Below are 21,071 nucleotides of genomic sequence, written 5' to 3'. Positions count from 1 at the left end.
GTGATCCGATACTACAGCTTCTTGTCAAAGTGACTGCCTCTCGCCTCGAGTGCCTGTTTGATGTCTTCTGGGATGTCGCACTTTTTGAGCTTGGTGTAGTCGTACGTCACACAGTCCTGGGCTGAGACAGCGACGATGGTCTTCTGTGCCAACGAGTAGGCTGCGCCTCGTAGCATGAACCTGTCCTTGCCGAGGGGAAGCTCGCATGCTTGACCGACCAAGATCTGTCATCGATTGCCAGCACACAAACCGAACGGGTCAGCACGGGTTGTCTCTCTCTTCGACCGTCGGGAAGGTGTCTACTCACTGTATCGGGATATACAACGGGTCGTCTGTATCTCACATTGATCCCAGCCAAGATGAAGCTCTTTCCGGTTCCCCTCTCGATCTCCTGTCTCCTCGCTTCGGGGAACTCCTTGGCGAGGGTGGAGGCGAAGAACATGCGAGCGCTCTCGAACCATCGGACGAAATGGACGTTGTTGACGTGCTGAAACTGGTCGTGATCGCCCCAGACTACGCGCTGCTCCCATACGGTTGAGGCGTCGTACCCGGCTGCGCTCAGGGCTGCGATGCCCGCTTGAACGTCCGAAGGTGTGAAGATTTGCGAAGAGGCCGGTCGGTCATCCTGGGCGTTCTTGAGCGCGGAGGCGGTGGTGAAGCATCGTGCTGTCGAGTGGACGCTGGACGGTGCGATACGTCGTGCGCCAAGCCCCACAGTGCGCGCCAGAGACGTCGAAGCCATCATCGCAACGAAGGTTAAGAGAGTGGACAAGACGAAGGTGATGTTGAGAAGAAAGATGGGCTCACGCAAAGAAATGATAGCCGAATTAGCCGGCAACACCAACACACGTCCCCCGCACGGGGCAAATACGTTTTGCCGCCCCGCTACGTCGAGAGCCCCTTTCCCCAACCTCATCACATCGAGTCAGACTCACGCTTCGATCTCAGACCAGGCATATCGCCCGCACCGCTGACACGCAACACAGCTGCTAGAATAAGCACAAAACGACTGTGTGTATTGACAATCAGAACAAGACATGAAAGAAGGGAAAACCCGTGTCGAAAGGTCCCCATAGGCCTCGAGTGGACTGGATGGAAGCAACGCAAGTGCTCCTTTGACGCAGACCATGAGTGAAGTGGCAGGATAATGCTGGGCAGGAGGGGAAAAATGCAATGGAGAGATGGGTGACGGCGGATGTAGCTTTTGAAAGGGATAGGGTGGGAGAGACGAGAGATCGTTGGCTGGTCCACGTCGTTGCGCGTTGATTCCTGGCTAGGCTGAAGTGGACAGGCCCGGAGGTCACGGATTGTGCAGATGCGGAGGGTATAGGCCAGACCTCGTCTCAGTGTGGACGATAGAGGGATTCGACGCGGGGACAGCAGCCGCTGCCATTCGCGCCATCGCTCAAGCCCAGATGAGAAGGCGCGAGTCCCAACTGCCCGTGCACAGCGCCATACCATCGGCGCTGACACCCAGACACGACACACGGTTCTCGTGCGCAGCGAGCACACCCACGCGCTCGCCCTTGAGCGTGTCCCAGACGTTGCACGTGTAGTCATCGTAGCCGGCAAAGAGGATACGGCCTGATACGGAGAAGCCGACCGAGGTGATGCCGCAGAGGATGTTGTCGTGGGTGTAGGTGTTGAGCTCACGGTCGGCTCGAAGGTCAAAGAGACGGCACGAAGCGTCGTCGGAGCCAGTGGCGAAGGCATCACCGTTGGGGAAGAACTGGACGGCGTTGATGTCGCTCTCGTGGCCGGCAAAGGTCTGCACTGCCTTGCCACTTCGGATATCCCAGACCTTGGCAACGGCATCGCAAGCACCCGAGACAAAGACGTTGGGGCTGGAGCTGAGCGAGATGCTCATGACATCACCAGTGTGGTCGTTGAACTCGGTGATGCGTGTACCCGAGTCAATGTCCCAGAGGATACAGCTCATGTCTCCGGACGAAGTGAGGATCTGCTGGTCATTGAGGAAACGACAGCAACTGAGGTATCCGGTATGCGCCGAGAGCTCCCTGCCGACCTTGATGTTGTTGGGGTCACGGCCACGAAGCGAATAGATACTGCAGATGTTGTCAAGACCACCGCAGGCGACCGAATTGCCCGAAGGAGCGTACGCGCAGGTCATGACCCAGGACGAACGGAGCGGGATGGCGTGAACCTTGTTGGTAGTGTAGGCGTCCCAGACGATGAGCTTTCCGTCCTGAGAAGCCGAGACGAGGTGACGCTTGTCGTTGCCCCAGTGCATGGCGTAAATTTTGGCGAGGTGGCCCTTGAGCGTCCGTCGTGGCTTCATGACGATCCTTGGCAGAGGCTCGATATCGTTAGCCATGGCGCGAAGGCTGGTGTCGGCCATCTGATCCTTCTTGGCGCGGATCTTCTCCTTGAGGCCATCGGCCTCGCGACGAGCGGCGGCGATGCGCTCTTGCAAGTCAGCTCCTGGTGCCGACATGGTGAGGTTGGTATTCGGAGGATGGAACCGGAAGGCTAGGGTTGGAGGCTGAGGTGCAAGGCTGTTCTAAACTTGAAGAGTGGATCGATCAATAGTGAGCCAATGAGGTGCCCGTGACAGTTTGATGCTAGTGGGATGGGTGCGGACGCTAGATCGAGACTCCCAAGGAAGGCAGGCAGTAGCTAAGCGTGGTGTCTAGCTGGGAAGACGAAGTCGTGACAAGGGGGTTCGATGAGGTCGGAAAGGATGCTGAGGGTGCTAGCAGCCTCTTTGGGATTCCGCGGATCGATGAGAGATGAGGGTCCGATTGGCCAGACTACGATGATGGGCGGATGGAGGAGGGACGCGGACCGCCCGTGATGTTGTCGAGGGACGAGAAAGTGGGTGGATGGATGGTAGGATGTCAGATCTGACCAAGACGAAGGTGAGAGGAGGAGGATGAAAGGGAGTGAGGTGTCGACTAGGATGGATCAGAGCTTGATGTGTGTCGAATGAATGGAAAAGCGCAATGGCAGAGAGAGACGGAAGCTGAGCAGCATGTGCTTGCCAGACGCGGTCAAAGCGAGGCCGAGATGAGAAAGGGGTCAGACAGCTTTGAATAATAAATTGAGCGAAGATCAGGTTAAACAGGCAGAGAGGCAGCAGAACACGCTTTAACCAAGGCCTGGTTCAAGCGCCGCCACGTTCAACGCCAACGCTCAGCCCTGTCAACCAGTCAGCAGCAGTCAAGACGCAAAGGAAACACTCGCGAGGGCCCCAGCGTCGAATTTCTCTTTAGAATAGGCAAGCACTGGGCAGCACGCAACTCAAATTTGGCGCAAAAGAGCAAAAAAGGGTTCGTCTCGACTCGACTCGACTCATGTCGCGGCGCTTGTCACAAGTTTGGCTTGGCTGCGCTGCGCTGCGCATCCACTCTCAGCCTGCCAAACGAGTTGGATGAGACTCGACCACACAGCCTTTTTTAGACTTTAGAAAATCGAAATTCTGTTTCCAAAGCAAGACGCAGGGCAGCCAGGCGCTTGCGACGACCGTCTCAGCGTGAGCTAGCCAGCCGGGCCCCAGCCCCCGTCTACACCCAAGCCAGAGGCCAGAGAGAGGGCCAGATGATCTGCGGTCAGCCCAGACAGCCAGCCCTGGGGTTTCGGCGTTTGCATTTGACATCAGCCATCCTTGCTGCGCTGCCCCACACCTTCTCCTGGGACTCGCCTCTCCTCAAGACGTCGGCTGAGCGAATAGGGTTTACCGTCAGAGGCAAAAGCGACTACAGATTCGTGTACCATTGGCAATTGTCCTTCTTTTTGATCATCTCGTGGGACTCTGTGACAGCGCGTGTGACGGCGCGAGACCGTGCTTGGCGTGAGAAAGAAAGGGGGCCGAGCGGGATGCTGTGACGGCTGCGATGGTCATCCTGGCGGCTCGCATCCGGGTGACCCCACCTTGTCGAATCTTCCGATCCATCTGATGGTCTAACATCTTGTAGCGCGGCCCACCCTCCACAGTCATAGTCACGTCTGGCTGGTGCGCAGCCCACCTCTCCCACTTGCAGTCGGTGCGTGAAATTCTCAAAGCTGGAATCCAAAGAAGCTCGAGACCATCACCTCTCTCTCTCTCTTTCTCTCTCTCTCTCTCTCCCCATCACACGACTTCAACCATCCGTCACACGGCTGCCTTCTGATCAGGAGAATATATGTGGGTCCTTTCTCAGAGCCACCATTCTCGCTCAGCTCGACATGTCCTCATCAAGTTAAGTTTCCAAGACAAGCTCATCCGGCAGCCCTGCTCCTAGGACTACAAGTAGCATCGCCAGAACCAGTCTCACCAACACACTACCCGGAGTGCTGCAGTCATGGCTCCGTCCCATGGACCGTATGGTCAATCACCAAACGCCCAACAGCGCCCAATCTACCTACCTGCCTCAGCCGCCAACGATCACCACGACCGAACACTATCCACACCCACGCGACCTTCGAGACCTTCCTCCGCCCTGCACAGCACATCCCGCAACAGTGCGGCGGCTTCCATGCTCCCCGCTCACAGTACCAGGATGGACGTCAGCGCATCTGGCTCCAGAGCACCTCGGCTGTCCCACGGCTCTCCTTCCGCCTATGAGCGCTTTGATGAAGTCGCTTGGATCGTCGACCTGAGCTCCCGCATTGGCGATGCGCTGGTCTCTCCAGCGCACACCTCTGTCAAGCCTTCCGATGTTGCATCCTCCTCCTCGCCGCACACACCACATGGACTCGTTCGCTCACAGAATCGCGTACGTCTGCCCCGACCCAGCAAAGAGTTCCGCGAATTACAGCAGCGCGTGCAGCTGAGCCGTGGCTCGGAGCCTTCTCTGGCGGCTGCCGACACCAGCATCAGCTCAGCCGCATCTCTCCGCTCCGACGCCCCCGACGCTTCCGCCATACAGTGGGCACTGCAGGCTCAGCAAGATTTTGATCGCCGCCGCGCTGAGCTGCAACGTTCACGACGAGGCGTCTTGAAGCATCTCGAAGACGGTCAGGAGGATCGGGACGAGGACGGCGATGAACTGCAAGCGGAAGCCGCATCAGAATCAGCTGTAGATCCAGCAGTCCAACGCAGCATGCTCGCTGCTCGCTCGCTCCAAGAACTGATCAATGTTGGCGGATTCCAGGCAGAGGACGACGATACCGCAGAGGCTGGATTGGCAAGTCTGCTCGACAGCGCCGAGGCACTGCCAGGAGGAGCTGCTGAGCTCGGTCCGTCCTCTCTCTTCGAGTCGAATCGAGCATCAGATGGCTCACTCGACATCGAGTCCATTCTGCAACAACGCGCAAGAATGGCCGCCGTCGACGATCAAGCTCAAGCCAGCACATCACGACCCACCTCAAGCATGCTCGATCTCTCACAGGCTCCTTCTCATCCAGTCAAACGACCCGTCATCGAGATGCTTGACCCTGAGACTTCTCCCGGAATGAGCCAAACTACGCGGCCAACCGACAGAGAGGCATCTGCATCCGGCGAATCCAGCCCGTCTTCATTGGACTCTCAGGGAGTGACCAGCGACCACCAACAGGAGCTCGTTCAGGCTTCACAGCAAAGATCTGTGCCACATCCGATGGATCAGATCGCAATCGTCGATGGAGTCTTCCAAATCATTCCAGCGCAATCGCATGCGTCTTTCGACCCGCGACAAAGTCCTGCCCCAGCTCTTCACGATGCCGAGGTGAGCGACGTTGAAGCTGCATCGGATGACGAAGACGAGGACGCAGTCGGGCACAGCCAAGAAGAGGAGAGGGATGATGCGTCGGAAGAGGATGGCTCCGACGAGGACGAGGACGAAGATTCGGAGGAAGAGGAGGACGACGAGGACGAGGACGAAGAGATGGATGACAGCGCGGAGCGGGGCCGTGCAGCCCCTTCCGCATCGCGACAGTATCACGACGGCTTCGGAGGCGTAAGCACTCGAGATCTGCTGTCCGAAGGTCCTGCTGGTGATGCCGACGAGCCCATCGTCTTGTCCGACTCGGAGGACGAGCCAGAAGACGACGATCCAGCCGGAAGCCAAGGCAAAAGCGAAGAAGACGACGAACAAGTCTCCGAAGAAGACGACCCAGATGAGCTCGCTCAAGACTCGGAAGACGAATCCGAAGACGACTCTCAGAGGTCAGCTGAAGCCGAGCAAGGTGACATAACTGTCCCGACGCACTACCAGAGCCCGTCGCTGGCGCAACAGACCCTTCGCGAGCAGGGTGATCAGGACGAAGACATGGCGGAAGACAACAGCGCGGAGCAGGCAGTCGGCATGGAAGCTCAACGGCCTGATACCTCCCACCCCGATGTCGACATAAACACCGTCGCGGACTTCAAATCGGACCGTCCCGGCGAGCTGATTCAGAATTCAATCTCGCCAGCGGCTGTCTCCGCCCTTGCTTCCGGCCTGCCAAACGGCTTTACGAGCGGAACCATCACTCAGCTGCCTGCTGATCTCGAAGGCGACGGTGTGCCCGACAGCGAGGTGGAGCCCGAAGAGCTGGACGACGATCTGCGCTGGTCTGACATCGAGGCTGACCAGGGCGATGACGACGAACCAACCGATGCTGAGAGTCTTGACCGGCTAGCATCCGCGGACGCTGCCTACCGCTCGATTCAAGGCTCACAGACCATGCCCGGCTTTGTTTCCGCCGCCCACATCTTGGCCGATATTCAAGCTACAAACGCTGAGGCCAAGATCGAGGACCCAGCAGCGGCGAACGACCTCCCGAGACACGATGAGGGTCCCATTGATCCGCAGTTGCTTGCCGACCTTGACGTCGAGGCAATCGCAGGTACGACCTCCACCGCCGACGATGCTGAGAGCGCAATTCAGGTCGAAGTGCAGGGCAACTCGGACAGCCAGACAGAGGCCGACATTTTTGACGCCTTTACTCGCCAGGACGCAGCATCAGAGCTTCGCGAGCCTCTCGACGAAGGCCAGAAGGACGGCGAGGATACGGCGACGGCGAGTGTCGACGCGGATCAGGAGAGGGACGTCGATGCACCGGGAGAGGCTGAATCGATCGCGCCGGTAATTGCCTTCCAGCCTGTCGAGGTCGCCCAACATGATGCCTCGGTCGCCGCTGGTGACGGAGAGGAGATCTCTCAGCCGGCAAGGGACGGCGATCAACCGACGGATATGATCAGCGAAGAACGAGAACAGCCGGATATGTCTCTCGACGCGCCGGTCCAAGACGAAGTCGGAGAAGTTCCGGACGGTCAGGCGATCGACAAGGTGGACGGTGCCTTTGTCTCAAATGACGAGGCCGTCGCGGCTGTCGAGACCCAACAGGTCTCCAATGCTTCTCCCCCTCATCCAGCACAAGAAGAGGACAGAGCCTCCACGGACCTAGAAGAGCCCGCCCAAAAGCCGGTCCTCATGCGCATCGAGAGCACAGATGTGCAGGAGGCGGACATAGAAGACAATGGCGAAGAAGAGGCAGCTCCCGAAGAGGCCATCATCCAGATTCCTAGCGCCTCCTCGCTCGCTGCCATCGCGGCGAAGGCTGACTCGGAGTCTGAGGCGGACGTGGCCGAAGCCGGCAAGATCGTAACGAGCGTGACCGTCGCGGACGACGACACGAACGGGCCCGCGCCCCCCGTCGACAACGAAGCTGCTAGCGGTGAAACCGAAGCCGTCCATGTATCAATCCCGCTCGAGGTCCTTGTCCAGGCGCAGGAGGAGGAAGCCATTCTCAGCGGCGATCTTGCCGATCGAGACAGCAGCATCGAGCGACAAGCGGTGCCTGCGGCAGTCGAGTCTCCCGTCGCCGATCAAGACGACGAGGCGCGAGTGCAGAGCGACCAGGATCTCGCTGGAGAGCCTGTCGAGGCGGATGCTGAGTTGCTGACAGAGGCAGCGACCGAGACAGAGGAACGCGCGCCACCATCTACTCTGGACGAGGTTGTTGCAACAGTGACAGGTCAGGAGAGCGTGGATGAGGGTTCCCAGCTTGCCGACAATCACGCACGCGACGAAGTTCCCAGCGGCGAGTCGCCAACAAGCATTGCCACTGCGGCGCCGACCGTCCCTGAAATCGAGGTGGAAAGGAAGGACGCCGAGGAGACGCCCGCCGCCGTCCACCCTATGCATTTGTCCCCAGTCCGGGTCCCGCCGTCGCCGGCTTCCTCAGATCGCCGATCGACCTCCAGCTTCACGCCCTCAGCCAATCGTCAAGGCAATCGTCACTTACACGGCACTGCCAAGCGCAGCTTCTTTGCGCAGGTCACCGAAGTCGCATCTGGGTTTGCCAGCAACCTGACTGCGCCTCTTCGTGCCATCCCATCTTTGCTTCCCATTAGCGAGAAGCGGTCGGAGGAGACTCGCGAGAGCAACGAAAACGCAGACGACGCGGCGCCCGTAGAGAACGTGGCTCAAGACGATGTTCCAACCGAGAGCCAACGACAGACGACCCGCTCGCGCAAACCTGCAGAGGCTTCCAAGTTCACCATGAACACGCGCTCTCACTGCATCTGCCGGAAATTGCAGCTGACCAAGGTAGAGGGCGCTCCGGTCTTCATCGTTCCAGGCTGCTCCATCGACTACCAAAAAGCGCAAGCCGAAGCCGCCACAGACCTCGGTCCTACAGACGAAAGCTTGGCTGAAGAATGGCTCACCGTCGATCCGGACTTCCTTCCCATGGACGTGCACCACATGCTCAGCCGCGTCATTGGTCTCCAGTTTCTCAACGAAGGCATTTGCGTTGAGCCGGGCTCCTCGGCGGCCGAGATGGTGTTTGCTGGATGGGATCTCGACGAAGATCTCGTCTCGTCTCGTGATGAGATTCAAAAGCGCGATCCGGACATGGAGCCTGATCTTGTAGCTGACGAGCAGGCTCCAACGGACGCTTTGAAGCAAAAGGCGCTTGCACACCAGACGGAGGATGACGCTGACGATGCAGATCCGACGCAGACAGATGGTGCTGCCACAGTGGAGGCCGAAACTCTCGACGATGATATGCAAAGCCAGGAGCCCGAGACACCTTCGCGAGCCATGAGGCGAAGTGCGCGTCACCGACGAAACAGCAGCGTCGCATCGACGTCGTCACCTCATCGGGCACCTCACCACCCAGACGCGAATAGCCCCAATGCCGACTATCTTCCTGACGACGAGAGGCGTCGTCTGCTCAAGGATAGGCACCCAGCAACGCCGGCGCGTGGCGATGTTTCCATTGCATCGCTCGAGGAGCAATTCCAAGCCGACGAAGACACGGAGGACGTCAAGGCAGATGGTCCTGATTTCACGAGTGGGGCCGAGCAGGAGCTTTCGTCGCCCAGGGCAAAGGGGAAACGCAACCGAGGCCGAAAGAGCCAAGCCACGACCAAACAATTCGCACAAGACGAGCGAGGGATGGAGCCAGGTGATGCTGAGCTGCCTTTGGAGGGACCCAAAGCCAAGAAAGCTCGCGGCCGTACATCAGCCGCTCCTGGAAACGTTGCGGCTGACGAAGCTCCTGTCGACGATCCCAAGGACGTCGAAGAAGCTGCGATGGTTGAAGATGCCCTCGAGCGCGCGGTTCCTCCACCGAAAAGGCCTCGCCGTGGCCGAAAGACGCAAGAAGCGGCCGATGCAAACGGGCAGAAGCAGGAGACGAAGACCGGCGGAGAAGAGGAGTCAGACAAGCCACAGAACGGGTCGAGGAGCACGCGTTCCGTCAAGGCTAACGAGGAACAGGCGTCGCAGGAGACCGACAGCAAGCCCGAAGACGAAGCTGGATCGGAGGCAAAGCAGCCGCAGAAGGGACGACAGAGCGGCAAAGGAGGGAGAAAGCGCAAGCAGTCTGTTGATCAGGAGGAGCCCGATACCGCCACAGAGGCAGCGACACCTGTCGGGAAGGTGGCCAAGGCCGACGATGCAGACAGTGTCAAGGCGCAGCCACGCCGTAGTCGTCGGTCGCAGGGAGGCGCGTCTGCGCAGAGCCCGAGCCCTAGCAAGGCGAGCCCGGGCAAGGCCTCGAAGCGCAAGAACATCCTGAAGCTCAGCTGAACGCTGGCGTCAGATCTCAGGGACACAGAAGTCTTCCAACCATATGCACTCAATGCACCTTCACATGCGCTTCTTTGTCGAAATGCGAGCACGAAAGGCGGTTGCTCACCACGCCTTGCTTGAATTTTCTCCTCGAGGTCCGTGCAGTGAAAGCTCGGTCGCCATGAGTAGCTGGAGAGCATGCGAGCGTTCCGGACCTCGGACGACCTTGTAAGCCAAGCAAACGGCTAAACATCGTTCCTGGCCGTGTTTTCCGGGCGAGATCGCTTGGTTTCGAGAAGCTCGTGTCTCTGTGACTACAAGTTTTACGCCGTGCGACGATGTGACGATCGGAGAGGAGCGGAGCCGGCAGCTTTGGATGGTCTGTTTCCACTTGGCGTTCTTGAAGACAAGAAGCTACAATCTCCTTCTCTATGAGCACGATGGCACGCGACGCCAATGGCTACCATCTTGTCACATCCTTGCCTCGTGCCCCGCACTCGACTAGTGTCGTGCCCCTGACACTCTTGTTCTTCCGCCTTCTCTCTGCGTGTGATTGCTCGAAGAAACTACGCTTGGCAACTCGTCACTTTGGCTTTCGCGGCCAGAGCCGCTAGACTTGAAGGCGTAATAGGACGGCGGATCACAGCGTCATCGCTCTTGAAAAGGAGCCGGCAAAACTTCGAAGCTTGGCACACAGCGAGAATGCTTTTGGCTCTTCAAAACGACGGAGAGGATGGGCGTTTTTCTGTTTACAGCGCGTCGCCCTCCTCTACGATTTCGACGACGTGGGCGGATCAAAGCTGGCGAGGCTGAGCATGATATAAATGGATCGAACTTGACACATCTTTGCCTCGCGAGGAACGGACTTCTCAGGCTCCGATCGATCGAAACAGCGGGTCCGCATCCTCATCACCGACAGTGCCTTCAGGCCTGAGCGGCCAACCAGTTGGACTCCACTAGCAGATCATCGTCGGATACCCTTCACCTCTTCCTGCTCGCTATGGAAGGGGATGTGGGACCATGGCCAGACGGCCTTGACCGTACGGCAAGCGCTTCGCAGGGCGATCCAAAGTCAACACCAGCCAAGCGACCCGCGACCTCGATGGAGACAGACCTTGCAGCGTTTTCTACCCTGCCCATCGGCTCCACTCTGGACTTCACGCAGGCTCTTCAAGCCTTTGACAGCGCCAACGGAGCCCTTTGGACACCTCTGGCGGACGACCGTGCAAAGAGCCCACTTGCGTCCGACAGCGAACATTGTGCCCAAGCTGTTGACTGCGAAGGGCCGCAGCATGTGGCATACACAGGACTGCCTAGCGAATGCTTCAGATGCCCTGATCCCGACAAGGACGACACTGACTTGATCCAGACCAAAGTGACAGATCGTGGTCAGCTCACGGAGGGGAAGCGAACTCGCAGTCTTCCGAACGTCATCTTCCCCCTCGGCATGAACCTATCTGCTGGTGCTGCCACGCAATTCGACGACGGTCTCCGCCATGCCCGTTCCTGTGATGCTCTGCCTGGGGGCTCTATGCCCTTTTGCTCTTTCTCAACATACGATGGCCAGCTAGGTCCAGCCAGGCCTGCTGCAGAGCCACTGAGAAACAGTGTAGAAGTGGATACTCCGGAGGCCTATCGATTTGGGTCGAGTACGAGTCGAGTGGCAGCAGGGATCGACCGACAGACAGTCAGGCACGACGTTATCACATCGAGAGTCGAGGTGCTGAATCTCGCCACCGTTCCAACCTCTGCGCCAAATCTCGCAAAGCGGGACCTATGCTTGATTGACGCTGACATCCTTGGAGCCGCTGCGACCCAGCAAGAGAAGCTAGGTACGACCTTCTCTGGCCACTACGGTATGACCAACATGAATCACACAACACAGCTTGACGTCAGCTCGCGCGATGAGCTCATTGGATGCCAAACTTCTGCTGGCATCGAACACAATCCGATGTGGGGCTCGGCAACCTATCACGCGCAGTCTAGTTTCGAGAGCGACACCGCAGGAGCTTACATGGGTGGCAGCAGCGGGCAAGGAAGTTTCATGGCGACTTCGAGTACAAGTGACGCTGATTCGAGCCAATGGCAGCAACACTCGGCCTGGCCAACCACAAGCCCTTGGCAGCACCAGAACGGCGAGCCATCACCGCAGGACGGCCTCGTGGAAGCCAAATTCAGGAACGCCAGCGGCTACGAGACCACCACCAGCGGAACACAGCGCGCAGAATTGTTCGAGTCAAGCCTCGGCCGATACGACGGTGTCATCCGCCCTCGAGAAGGAACAGCTACACCAGCAGTGACGTATCCCTATACAGTCTCTTCCAGCAGGGTCACCAGCGGAAGCCCAGGAGTGGGTCGCATGGAAGAAGGATGCATCGGATCGAAAAAGCGCGTCTGGTTTCGAGCACCGAACGGACAATTTGCCTCTGCGACGAGAGTGACCTCCGAGGTCTTGGCGGCAAACAGTCCCGGCCAAGCAGGACAGTCGGGCTCCGGGACCAGCTCGAGCATCCGACGCATCCGCAGGCGACGAAAGTCGGAAGAAGTTGATCGCAAGTACCGCTGCGACTACGAACGTTGCGACAAGGCGTACGGCACACTCAATCGTGGGTACCATCCACGCTTGCACGCGTGGCGATAATCAAGCGTAGTCCTTTTCTTCCTCGTACTGACCAGCCTTTGCCTTCACTGCTCCTCTTCCTGACGCCGCATCCTGGATACACTTCTCTTTGTGGGCGATGCACCAGATCTCAACACACACCGCGCTACCAACGGCCACGGTCCGCGACTCAATGCAGTGGGTGAGTGGGTGGCATGTTTTCTTTTGGCAGGACTTGGATTGACACGCTGACGCGACTCTCCCTGGTCTATGCCCCGTTGTCCGCTCAGGCTATCGACGGGCTTTCGCTGAGTGGCAGAGTAAGCAGCAAGGAGACCAGCAAAGCTAGGCAAGCCGGGCTCCGTACGCAAGGCGGGTTGCATTCACAGAAGGGCTGATCACGATCAGAGGCCCGCGGAGGAGGACGACGGAGCTAAGCCAAGCCAAGGTGCGGCGATGCATGGAAGGATCTAGGCGGAGTGACAGGAGGAGTGACAGACAGGATATGGAACGCGAGGCACGATAGGCCCATATGGCAGCTGGATGCAACGACAATTCGAAATGATGGCTCTTGTTCATATTCGATGCCTGATCTGTTTGTGGCCTTTGAAGCGCTTCACGGGCCGGATCATGACCGAAGACCGGTAAGAAGTTTTGCCTAAGTCCGAACTGGAAGAACCTTGAGGCGCAGAGAACTCTAAAATTTCTCGAAATTTGGGCTTTGAAGAGCACGCAAACTAACAGCGTCATGTCACACTGAGCAAAGTATAGCCGAGGCACGAGCCTCCACCAAGAATAGCCGCAAAGAAAGAAACGACGACGACCTTCCTCATCCTTCATTGACTGATCCGGCTGAGTGAGGCAACAACTATATAGTACCGGTTTATCTTTGCCGTGCTAGCCACCAATTCTCATCCATCACAACGATCCGCACCAAGTACATCGCACCGCGACAATCAGTTGCATCAAGCACACCACTACTTCATTCTCACATCAAATTACACCGTCTATCTCGGTCCCATCCTCGAAATGTCGCTCCCGTCCTCGCACAAGGCCGCTGTGGTACCCGAAGCCGGTGCTCAGCACCAGGTGACCGACCGTTCGCTCGCCCCCCTCGCTGCTGACGAGATTGCCGTCAAGGTGACCGCCACGGCCATCAACCCGGTCGACTGGAAGATCCGCGACTACAAGATCTTCATCACCGAGTACCCTGCCGTTCTCGGCTCTGATGCTGCCGGTGAAGTCGTTGCGGTCGGCTCCTCTATCACCAGCCACAAGCTTGGCGAGCGCGTCTTCTTCCAAGGCATCCTGGGCAAGTACGACTCGAGTACATTCCAGCAGTACGTCAAGATCCCCGCTGCCCTTGCGGCCAAGACGCCCAAGAAGGTCTCGGACGAGCAGGCGGCCACCTTCTGGGTCGCCGGCATGGCCGTTGCCACGGGTCTCTACCACAACACGGGTCTCGGCCTCCCTGCTCCCTGGGACAAGAACGGTGACGCCGTCGGTAAGGGCAAGACCGCCATCATCCTCGGTGGATCTTCCAGTGTTGGTCAGTACGCCATTCAGTTCGCAAAACTCTCGGGCTTCGACCACATCCTCACCAGCTCCAGCCCAAGTCACTTTGACTACCTCAAAACTCTCGGTGCCACCATCGTCCTCGATCGCTCCAAGGCGACCTCTGCCAAGGACTTCACCGACGCCCTCCCCTCGGGTACGAGCGCAGAATGGGTCTACGACTCCATTTCTTCCGCTTCAACCCAACTCCTCGCCGTCCAAATCCTGCAGTCTCTTAACGGCGGAAAAGTCATCACAGTCATGCAACCCGACGCAGAAGCCACCAAACAAGCCGCCAAGGACGACGAAAAGGACGTGGCGGTCACCAACATCTTGGGTCTCGGCAGCCACCCTAGCTACCGGTACGTGTCGGAACCCCTCGCTGCCCATGTCGGCGGCGAAGCTGGGTATGTCGCCGAGGGAAAGGTGCACTTGAACAGGCCGCAGGTGGTGGCAGGTGGTTTGGGAGCTGTGGAGGAGGCGCTCAGGTTGAACAAGGAGGGCGTATCTGGGGTCAAGGTCGTCATTAGGCCTAACGAGGCGTAATTCGGAAGGTGTGCTGATCAATGCATGCTATTGTACGATTTGGATGTGTGAGTGGGTTGTCAGAATGTGTGTGTGTGAGGTTCATCTCAAGCGCTGAGAGTGTGGTTAGGGGATCATCGTTTGCCCTGTGTATGCCGTGGAGTGGGCGTCCAACCTCGATCCCCGATCCTCCTTTCCCGACTTGTGCTAGTGCGGTTCGACATGGGGCTCGCCACGCCCTGACCAGCCAGCGGTGTGCCGCCTCTCGTGCTTCGATCCAACAGCGCCTTACCCGCAGGCGTCAGCCCTCCCTTTCGAGATTTCGGACTGGCAAATCCTCGCGCCCTCAACCCCGTCAATCCACCATACTTCGCCTGGCCATAGGGCGTCATCCCCCCCTTTGGCGTCGCAGTCAATCCCTGCGCGACCCTCTCCCTCTTGCTGTACTGCGGCAGCTCAAATCCGCCCGATGTCTCCGCACGTCGAGCCTTGATCGCATTGTATACGCGCAGCTCGTCCTCACCGCGGCCGTGCTGCGGGGTGGAGTAAGGCGTGACGAACCCGTATCCGTTCACTTTGGGTGTTTGCTCTGAAGTCGAGAGGGAGCCCGCTCGACCACGTGCGATGGCCGCATCGACACGCGTGCTGCTCGGTGACCAGGAGGGATCGCTTTCGTCGACTTCGCTCGCTGTAGGTGCAGAGTCGTCGAAGCGGAGCGCCGCGAAGTTCGTACGCGGTTTCGGATCGGGTAAGGTGGCAAGGGGAGGGGCACGGAGATGGTCTTCGTTGGCATCTGCGTCGTAGAGGAGCGCATTTCGAGCTGTGTATTTCCTTCGATTGAGGCCGGTCGCTGGTGGACGAGGGTCAGAGCGCGGTTCGGGGACCAGGACGAGATCGTCCATCGGGTCCTTCCCGCTTTGCTTCCGCTTTCCCTTCTCCCCAACGTCGCTGCCTTCGATGAGCAGCGTCGGCATACCCTGCTGCAACAGCTTCGGATGGTCCGGATTGGCTTCGATCGCAAGCTGCTTTCCCTTCAACGCTTCCTGCTGCTCCGTAGCGACGATCCGCTTGCGGTTCTCGGCAGACGCTTTCTCGCGTGCGAACAGGTGGGCGTGCTTGCGTTTACGCTCTTGTTTGTCCCGATCGAGCAGCTGGGCGAAGCTCGCGTTGTCTTCCGACGTGTACTGCGCCTGGAAAGACGCGAGGGAGAGGTCGAGGTTCGGAGTGATGCCTGAGGGCGGTTCTGCCGTGTCTTCGTCGTCGACATCGACCGGTCCGGGAGTGGAGAGAGCCGGTGTGAAGGTGGGGTTGAAGACACGCGATGAGCCCGAGGCGATGGGCGTATCATCCCACTCTCCCTTCTCGCTTCTCGCGCTTGGCGTCGCACGAGGCACATCCCTTCGACGCAATTTCCTCGGCATTCCTTCCGCCTTCCCACCGTCGAACCTCAACAACCGGTCCAACGCATCTCGAATCCGCACTGAATCGCCATCCTCCACCGCAGCCAAATACGCATTCTCCGCCGTAATCCGATCGAGTTCCGGGAAGAAGTCACGCTTGATGATGCTCGACAGCGCCGATGTATACTCGTCCTCGGTCAGGATGGCCTGCTGGCGAAGCGACGTTTGGCCCGCCTTGAACGGGATCAGCGGTCCCAGTGTCGAGGGTGCATGGTTGTGCGAGGGATCGAGACGAGTGTCTACGGCGGCTGTTCTAGGTGTGGGCGGCTCTTTGCGTAGTGGCATCGAGGGATGCCGACCTGCGACTGGACGATGGATCAGGTCATGGAGGGTATTGTGTATGGGTGAAGAAGGATGAGAGGCTCAGCCAAGTTGTTCGAGGTGGAGTGAAGGTGGACCCTGAAGTCGTAAATCTGACATTCGAGATGGATTTTTTGGCGTCCCGCCCGCCCTTCGAGGTGCGCTCGCTTCATTTGCGGACATGCTGGGCTGTTTTGAGGTCATGCAGTCTCACGTTGCTCTCACCGCTCTTTGGTGACTTCTTCCGAGAACAAGGATGATCGCGAAAGCGCTCCAGAGTGTTGGTGCCAGGGATGGTGCGGAGGACGCAGCGACATTGTCGTGCGAGAAAGGTGGTGATTGCAAATGACGCCATCTCGTTAAGCCGCCTCGTTAAGAACCTTGTCGAGGGGTCAGGTGGCCTGCAGGTGAACCTAAAGCTGTCTTGGCCAATTAGAGAAAATGTGAGGCAGCAGAGCGGTCACAGTGGCGAACCAGATTTCGTCAATTTTCTGAGGATTTCTTTTGGGGCAGCAGGTCGCGGGCCATTTTGACTCAGAACTCCACGCCGCACAACGAAGCAGCAGCTCACTAAGGGTCCCCCTCTAAGCAAAGACCGTTGAAAGTCGGGGAGAGAGAGCCGACGAGGCGTCAACGACGATTTTGGCCGTATCAAGTCTATCATCGCCGCTACCTCACTTCCACATCCATCATCTCATACCACTCGATCCCACTCCATCGTCACTCGGCTTCACCTTCGACACTAGCATCCATCGAGCTTCGGACCTTTCAGCCCGTTGCGACCCCATCATAGCCAAGCTGTTCGCCCATCTCTCATGACAATGACCACCAATAATCTCAATCAACCCAGTCGATTCCCCGTCAGCTCCCTCGGCGCAGGTGCTGGCTCCGATGGGGTCCCTCACTCGCGCAACTCCATCGCTGCTGCTGGAAACACTGCTGCTGGCTACCCTCGTGGCCAGCAGCAGTCTACCACGTTGAGCACCGTGGTCAAGTGGTGGTCCTGACGTCCTCAAAGCAGAAATGCCTGGATCCACTCCTTCTACCTTGCAGAATCCAGGTCGAAGTGCACCTGTGAGAGGGGTCGCTTCGCAGCAAGCCTCATCGTCATCATCCCGCCACGACATGGCAACCGCATCATCACCTCGTCGATCGACCACGTTCGTCTCGAATCATCCTTCAACTTGGGACAGGCCTTACAGCAGCGGTGTACCAGCACCAGCTGTGGCTGTTCCCATCTTCCGTGCTGCTCATGCCACCAATGTCTCCGTCAGACATACCAACGCAGCGCATCTTCCCGACTCTCCTCCCGATACCCCGCCGCATTCGCCCGGCCTGCATCCCGTCCGCCTCCCTACTTTCATCGAAGCACGATCCATCTCGCAGCCGCAGCGAGTGTCACCAACGAGGCCCTCTGACATCTACCAGCGACCGTCAAACAGCTGGAGTCGCTCATCCGCTAGTCAGCAACGCGACGCAGACGACTCGATCGACGCCATCTACACTGGCCAAACACCTTGCGACAGCGAACTGGAAAGCGACGCCGAATCCGACGACTCGGACGCCTCCCAAGCCACGATTGACCAGCTCACCCAGGCAGCACAGTCGCTACTTCTTCACGCCGAAGCGAATCGCACCAAGTCACAGCATCCATATGCTCAGGAATCCGGTGTCTCCGCACATCGAAACGGTCTCAACATCGAGCTCATGCCCGCTACGCCCGAGATCAGTCCCGACAACGACGTTCGCCATCACGCAAAGAAGTCCGCCCACGCCTTCCTTCACCGTGTCTTCGCCGACGTTCCTCGCAACCTTGCCGTCGAGGACGCTGGCGTTGAACTCGTCAGTCCTGGCTGGAGTGGCGCCGTCATCAAGTCTGGACCTGCCGGTCCTGTCCAAGCTTCCACCTCGTTCTCCTCCACCAGCAGCAGCGACAGCTCGGCCGACACGCAGCGCACGCTTTACGTCAGCATGCCACCCGTCGTCGATGCTACGCTGCTCCGGGAGCAAGTGCTCGCTGTACTCGATGCTGCTAGCGAGAAGCTCGGCTGCGACTCCGTCATGGTCTGCCTCAACAAGGCCATGCGCGACTTTGCGTCTGTTCTGCATGGGCTCTGCTATGTCGGTGGTGCACTCGTTGCCGCTGCGAAAGGCGCGGAGCAGTTGGGCTGTGATAAGGTGCCCGACACGGATCCTAGTTCGGGCTTGCAGCTCAAGTCAGATCTTGTGCTCGTCGCTATCGAGTTGTAGGTCGATGCGTCTTCCCTCTTCTCGGCGAGCAGCGGGCCACCCGGCGCCGCTGCATCTCTCTTCCCATTCCAATTCCACGTCTTTTCCCGTTGGATCGAATCAATTCTGTCATTGTATCGTCTCTCTTCATTCAGTCAAATTGGTCTCATGTCATCTCTTCACACTCGGTCTGACTTTCTGTTTGCGACTGTCTTTAAGTGTGGATCGCTAGACCGCGCGCTTCTGCCAAATCTGCAGATAGCTCTCGCCCAAAAAGATCATCTGCCGATTCACCTCTTCGACCAGCAGATCCTGGATGGCGAACCACTTTTCGCGCGAGTTGTTGGTGTGCACCTGGCACTTCCAGCTGGCGTCCTGTCGGACTGTGCCTGGTACCGCGTCGTACACTACGTTGGCGACGAGGTCGTACATCTCGGGGAGACGTTTGTCGCTGCCGGGAGTGGGGAGGAGGGGTGCGTACTTGGTTACGTCCAGCCCCTTGATGGGGAAATTGACCAGCGTGGGATTGCGTTCTTCCTGCCCCAGGCTGTTTTTCGTAAATCGGCGGTAGTGGATGATGAGGAACGGCGGGAGCCGACGGAGGGCGTACCGTGTGAGTGCTGTGCGGGTTGGGTGGAAGCTACGCCCATCGTACTTGGCGAGGATCTGGGAGATGGTGATCTGGGGCACGATCTCGTTGTCCGTCGACCCGAGCACCGGGGGTGGTGGCGGCAGGTCCATCGCTAGTAGGAAAAACGGCGTGTCTCGCTTGGTGATGCTGAGAGCGGGATCGAACCGTGCGTGTCCCCTATCGTCCGTCTGCCCGCTCGTCAGCATCCGCTCCCCTTCCGCAGCCACTGACGATGCTGAAGCTGCCCCTTCCTCCGGCTGTGCCAGAGCCTGCGACTCGACCTGCACAACCCCTTGAAAACACCGACTGATAACACTCTCTCCCTCGCCCCGTTTCCTCTTTCCCCTCCCACCAGTAAGGTCGAGGTGCAGACGGTTCAACAACCAACCCAAAAACTCCACCGGATCCGCCTGCTGTCCCAACCTGAACCGGTTCCCGCTAACAATCGCTACTTGCTGCAAGAACTCGTGCGGCGACACTTGCGCCTTGAACGCCCTCGGGTTCCACATTTTGCGCACCAACGCACCGAACCTCCTCACCAGCTCGCTCTGCCCTTCCTCTTGCTGGAGCAGAAAGTAGTCCCTCACCTCCGGCACGTGCGAAATTGCTTGCACCACCACATTGACATAATCGTTCCCCGCGATGTTGTTCAATCCCACAAAGCCAGGCCAGTACTGCTCTCCCGCGAGATCGAACGCCGGCCCCGCATCCACCTCCTCGATCGTCCTCCTCGTAAACGTCGGATTCAACAGATATCTCACATCCGCCAACCCCGCCTGGTTCTCCTCCGGCACCGCATAGTTGTCCGGCAGAATGTACGCCTGTCCGTTACCCAGGTGCATAAACACATGGTGCGCCTCATCGATACTGTGCAGATAGGCGTACGAGCTTCGTCCTCGACCCTGGAAGTACTTGCCGCACACCAGACACGCATAGACGTTGAGGTTGGACAGCGAGATGCTGCAGAGCTTTTCAAAGTCAAAGTCGAGCAGATGGCGATTGATCGTGTCGAGGTAGAGGGCGTGGGTTTTCTTGGCTGGAGTATGGGTAGGCAGCTTGGAGGTGGATGCTGTGGAAGAGGAGGAAGCGAGACGCGTCCAGTAGGCGGCATCTTGTACGTCTTCTTCGTCATAGGGCTGGTCCGGTGGCGGCGGTGGTGGTAGGGAGGGTGGAGGCGGTGGAACGATGTCGCTGTTCTGAGCTGACGTCTCTTCTGGCGGCGGTGGAGGGGGTGATGCTCCGGGTGAGCCTGGAAGGGGCGCAGGTGGTGGCACATCATCCTCTGGCGGAGGCGGAGGCGGCATGGCTTCCGCCACACGCTGCCGCTTCGTTGGCGGTATTGATGCACCCGACATGCTCACTGGCTGCTGGTGATGGATGGCAGGATGGCGGAGGAGCGAGAGAAGAATAGGTCAAAGTGTTGGTGTGTTGAGCGGCAAGCGCGCCATGACCGAATTCCGAGCCTCCACCTTCGTCAAATCGGGGCCGATTTTCACACTCTTGACCTGATCCCGTGGCGACATCTTGAAGGCGCTGCTGCACGTCGGTGCTGACCTGACTTTGGACGTGTGGACCCATCATCCAGCAAGTGTCCTCGAGCGCATCACCTGTGTGCTGCGAAAGGAGTCGTCTTGGTTTGAAAAGCCACTACGCTTCATTTGTTTTTTCGCCGAAGCCCTCGCAAAGCTCGTGCGAACCTCGAGCGAGCCTCGTGCGAGCCTCATTAGTGAGAGTACGAACACCAGAACAGGGAAGGGCGCGATGCAAGAATGGACATGGTCAAGCGCACTGGTATGAAGACCTTGCACACGGCACATGACTCAAATGGGCCGTGAGAGCAGCAGAGTCTC

The 21,071-nt window shown here is 58.5% G+C and overlaps 7 protein-coding genes across 7 annotated transcripts; 3 read left to right on the top strand and 4 right to left on the bottom strand.

The window, feature by feature from the left end:
• Positions 1–11: 11 nt before the first annotated feature.
• Positions 12–742, bottom strand: PSEUBRA_004549 (uncharacterized protein; the record flags this gene model as incomplete). Its single annotated transcript, XM_016438067.1, has 2 exons — positions 12–224; positions 308–742. 2 exons carry the CDS (start codon positions 740–742, stop codon positions 12–14), a joined length of 648 nt encoding a protein of 215 aa, XP_016291625.1.
• Positions 743–1,405: 663 nt separating this feature from the next.
• PSEUBRA_004548 (WD40 repeat) lies at positions 1,406–2,455 on the bottom strand (the record flags this gene model as incomplete). The annotated part of the gene is made up of 1 exon (XM_016438066.1): positions 1,406–2,455. One exon carries the CDS (start codon positions 2,453–2,455, stop codon positions 1,406–1,408), a length of 1,050 nt encoding a protein of 349 aa, XP_016291624.1.
• A 1,846-nt stretch (positions 2,456–4,301) lies between these two features.
• PSEUBRA_004547 (uncharacterized protein) lies at positions 4,302–9,941 on the top strand (the record flags this gene model as incomplete). Its single annotated transcript, XM_059465322.1, has 1 exon — positions 4,302–9,941. One exon carries the CDS (start codon positions 4,302–4,304, stop codon positions 9,939–9,941), a length of 5,640 nt encoding a protein of 1,879 aa, XP_059320564.1.
• A 3,610-nt stretch (positions 9,942–13,551) lies between these two features.
• PSEUBRA_004546 (Alcohol dehydrogenase GroES-like protein) lies at positions 13,552–14,622 on the top strand (the record flags this gene model as incomplete). Its single annotated transcript, XM_016438081.1, has 1 exon — positions 13,552–14,622. One exon carries the CDS (start codon positions 13,552–13,554, stop codon positions 14,620–14,622), a length of 1,071 nt encoding a protein of 356 aa, XP_016291622.1.
• A 113-nt stretch (positions 14,623–14,735) lies between these two features.
• On the bottom strand, positions 14,736–16,346 carry PSEUBRA_004545 (Nuclear protein DGCR14; the record flags this gene model as incomplete). Its single annotated transcript, XM_016438062.1, has 1 exon — positions 14,736–16,346. One exon carries the CDS (start codon positions 16,344–16,346, stop codon positions 14,736–14,738), a length of 1,611 nt encoding a protein of 536 aa, XP_016291621.1.
• Positions 16,347–17,486: 1,140 nt separating this feature from the next.
• On the top strand, positions 17,487–18,611 carry PSEUBRA_004544 (Ornithine decarboxylase antizyme; the record flags this gene model as incomplete). Its single annotated transcript, XM_016438093.2, has 1 exon — positions 17,487–18,611. The coding sequence occupies one exon, from the start codon at positions 17,487–17,489 to the stop codon at positions 18,609–18,611; it is 1,125 nt and encodes a 374-aa protein (XP_016291620.2).
• Positions 18,612–18,818: 207 nt separating this feature from the next.
• PSEUBRA_004543 (Zinc finger, UBP-type) lies at positions 18,819–20,576 on the bottom strand (the record flags this gene model as incomplete). Its single annotated transcript, XM_016438065.2, has 1 exon — positions 18,819–20,576. The coding sequence occupies one exon, from the start codon at positions 20,574–20,576 to the stop codon at positions 18,819–18,821; it is 1,758 nt and encodes a 585-aa protein (XP_016291619.2).
• Positions 20,577–21,071: the final 495 nt, after the last annotated feature.

The sequence above is a fragment of the Kalmanozyma brasiliensis genome (assembly GCF_000497045.1).
Source record: "Kalmanozyma brasiliensis GHG001 unplaced genomic scaffold PSEUBRA_SCAF3, whole genome shotgun sequence".
Lineage (NCBI taxonomy): Eukaryota > Fungi > Basidiomycota > Ustilaginomycetes > Ustilaginales > Kalmanozyma > Kalmanozyma brasiliensis.
This window is presented reverse-complemented; position numbering and strand designations above follow the sequence as displayed.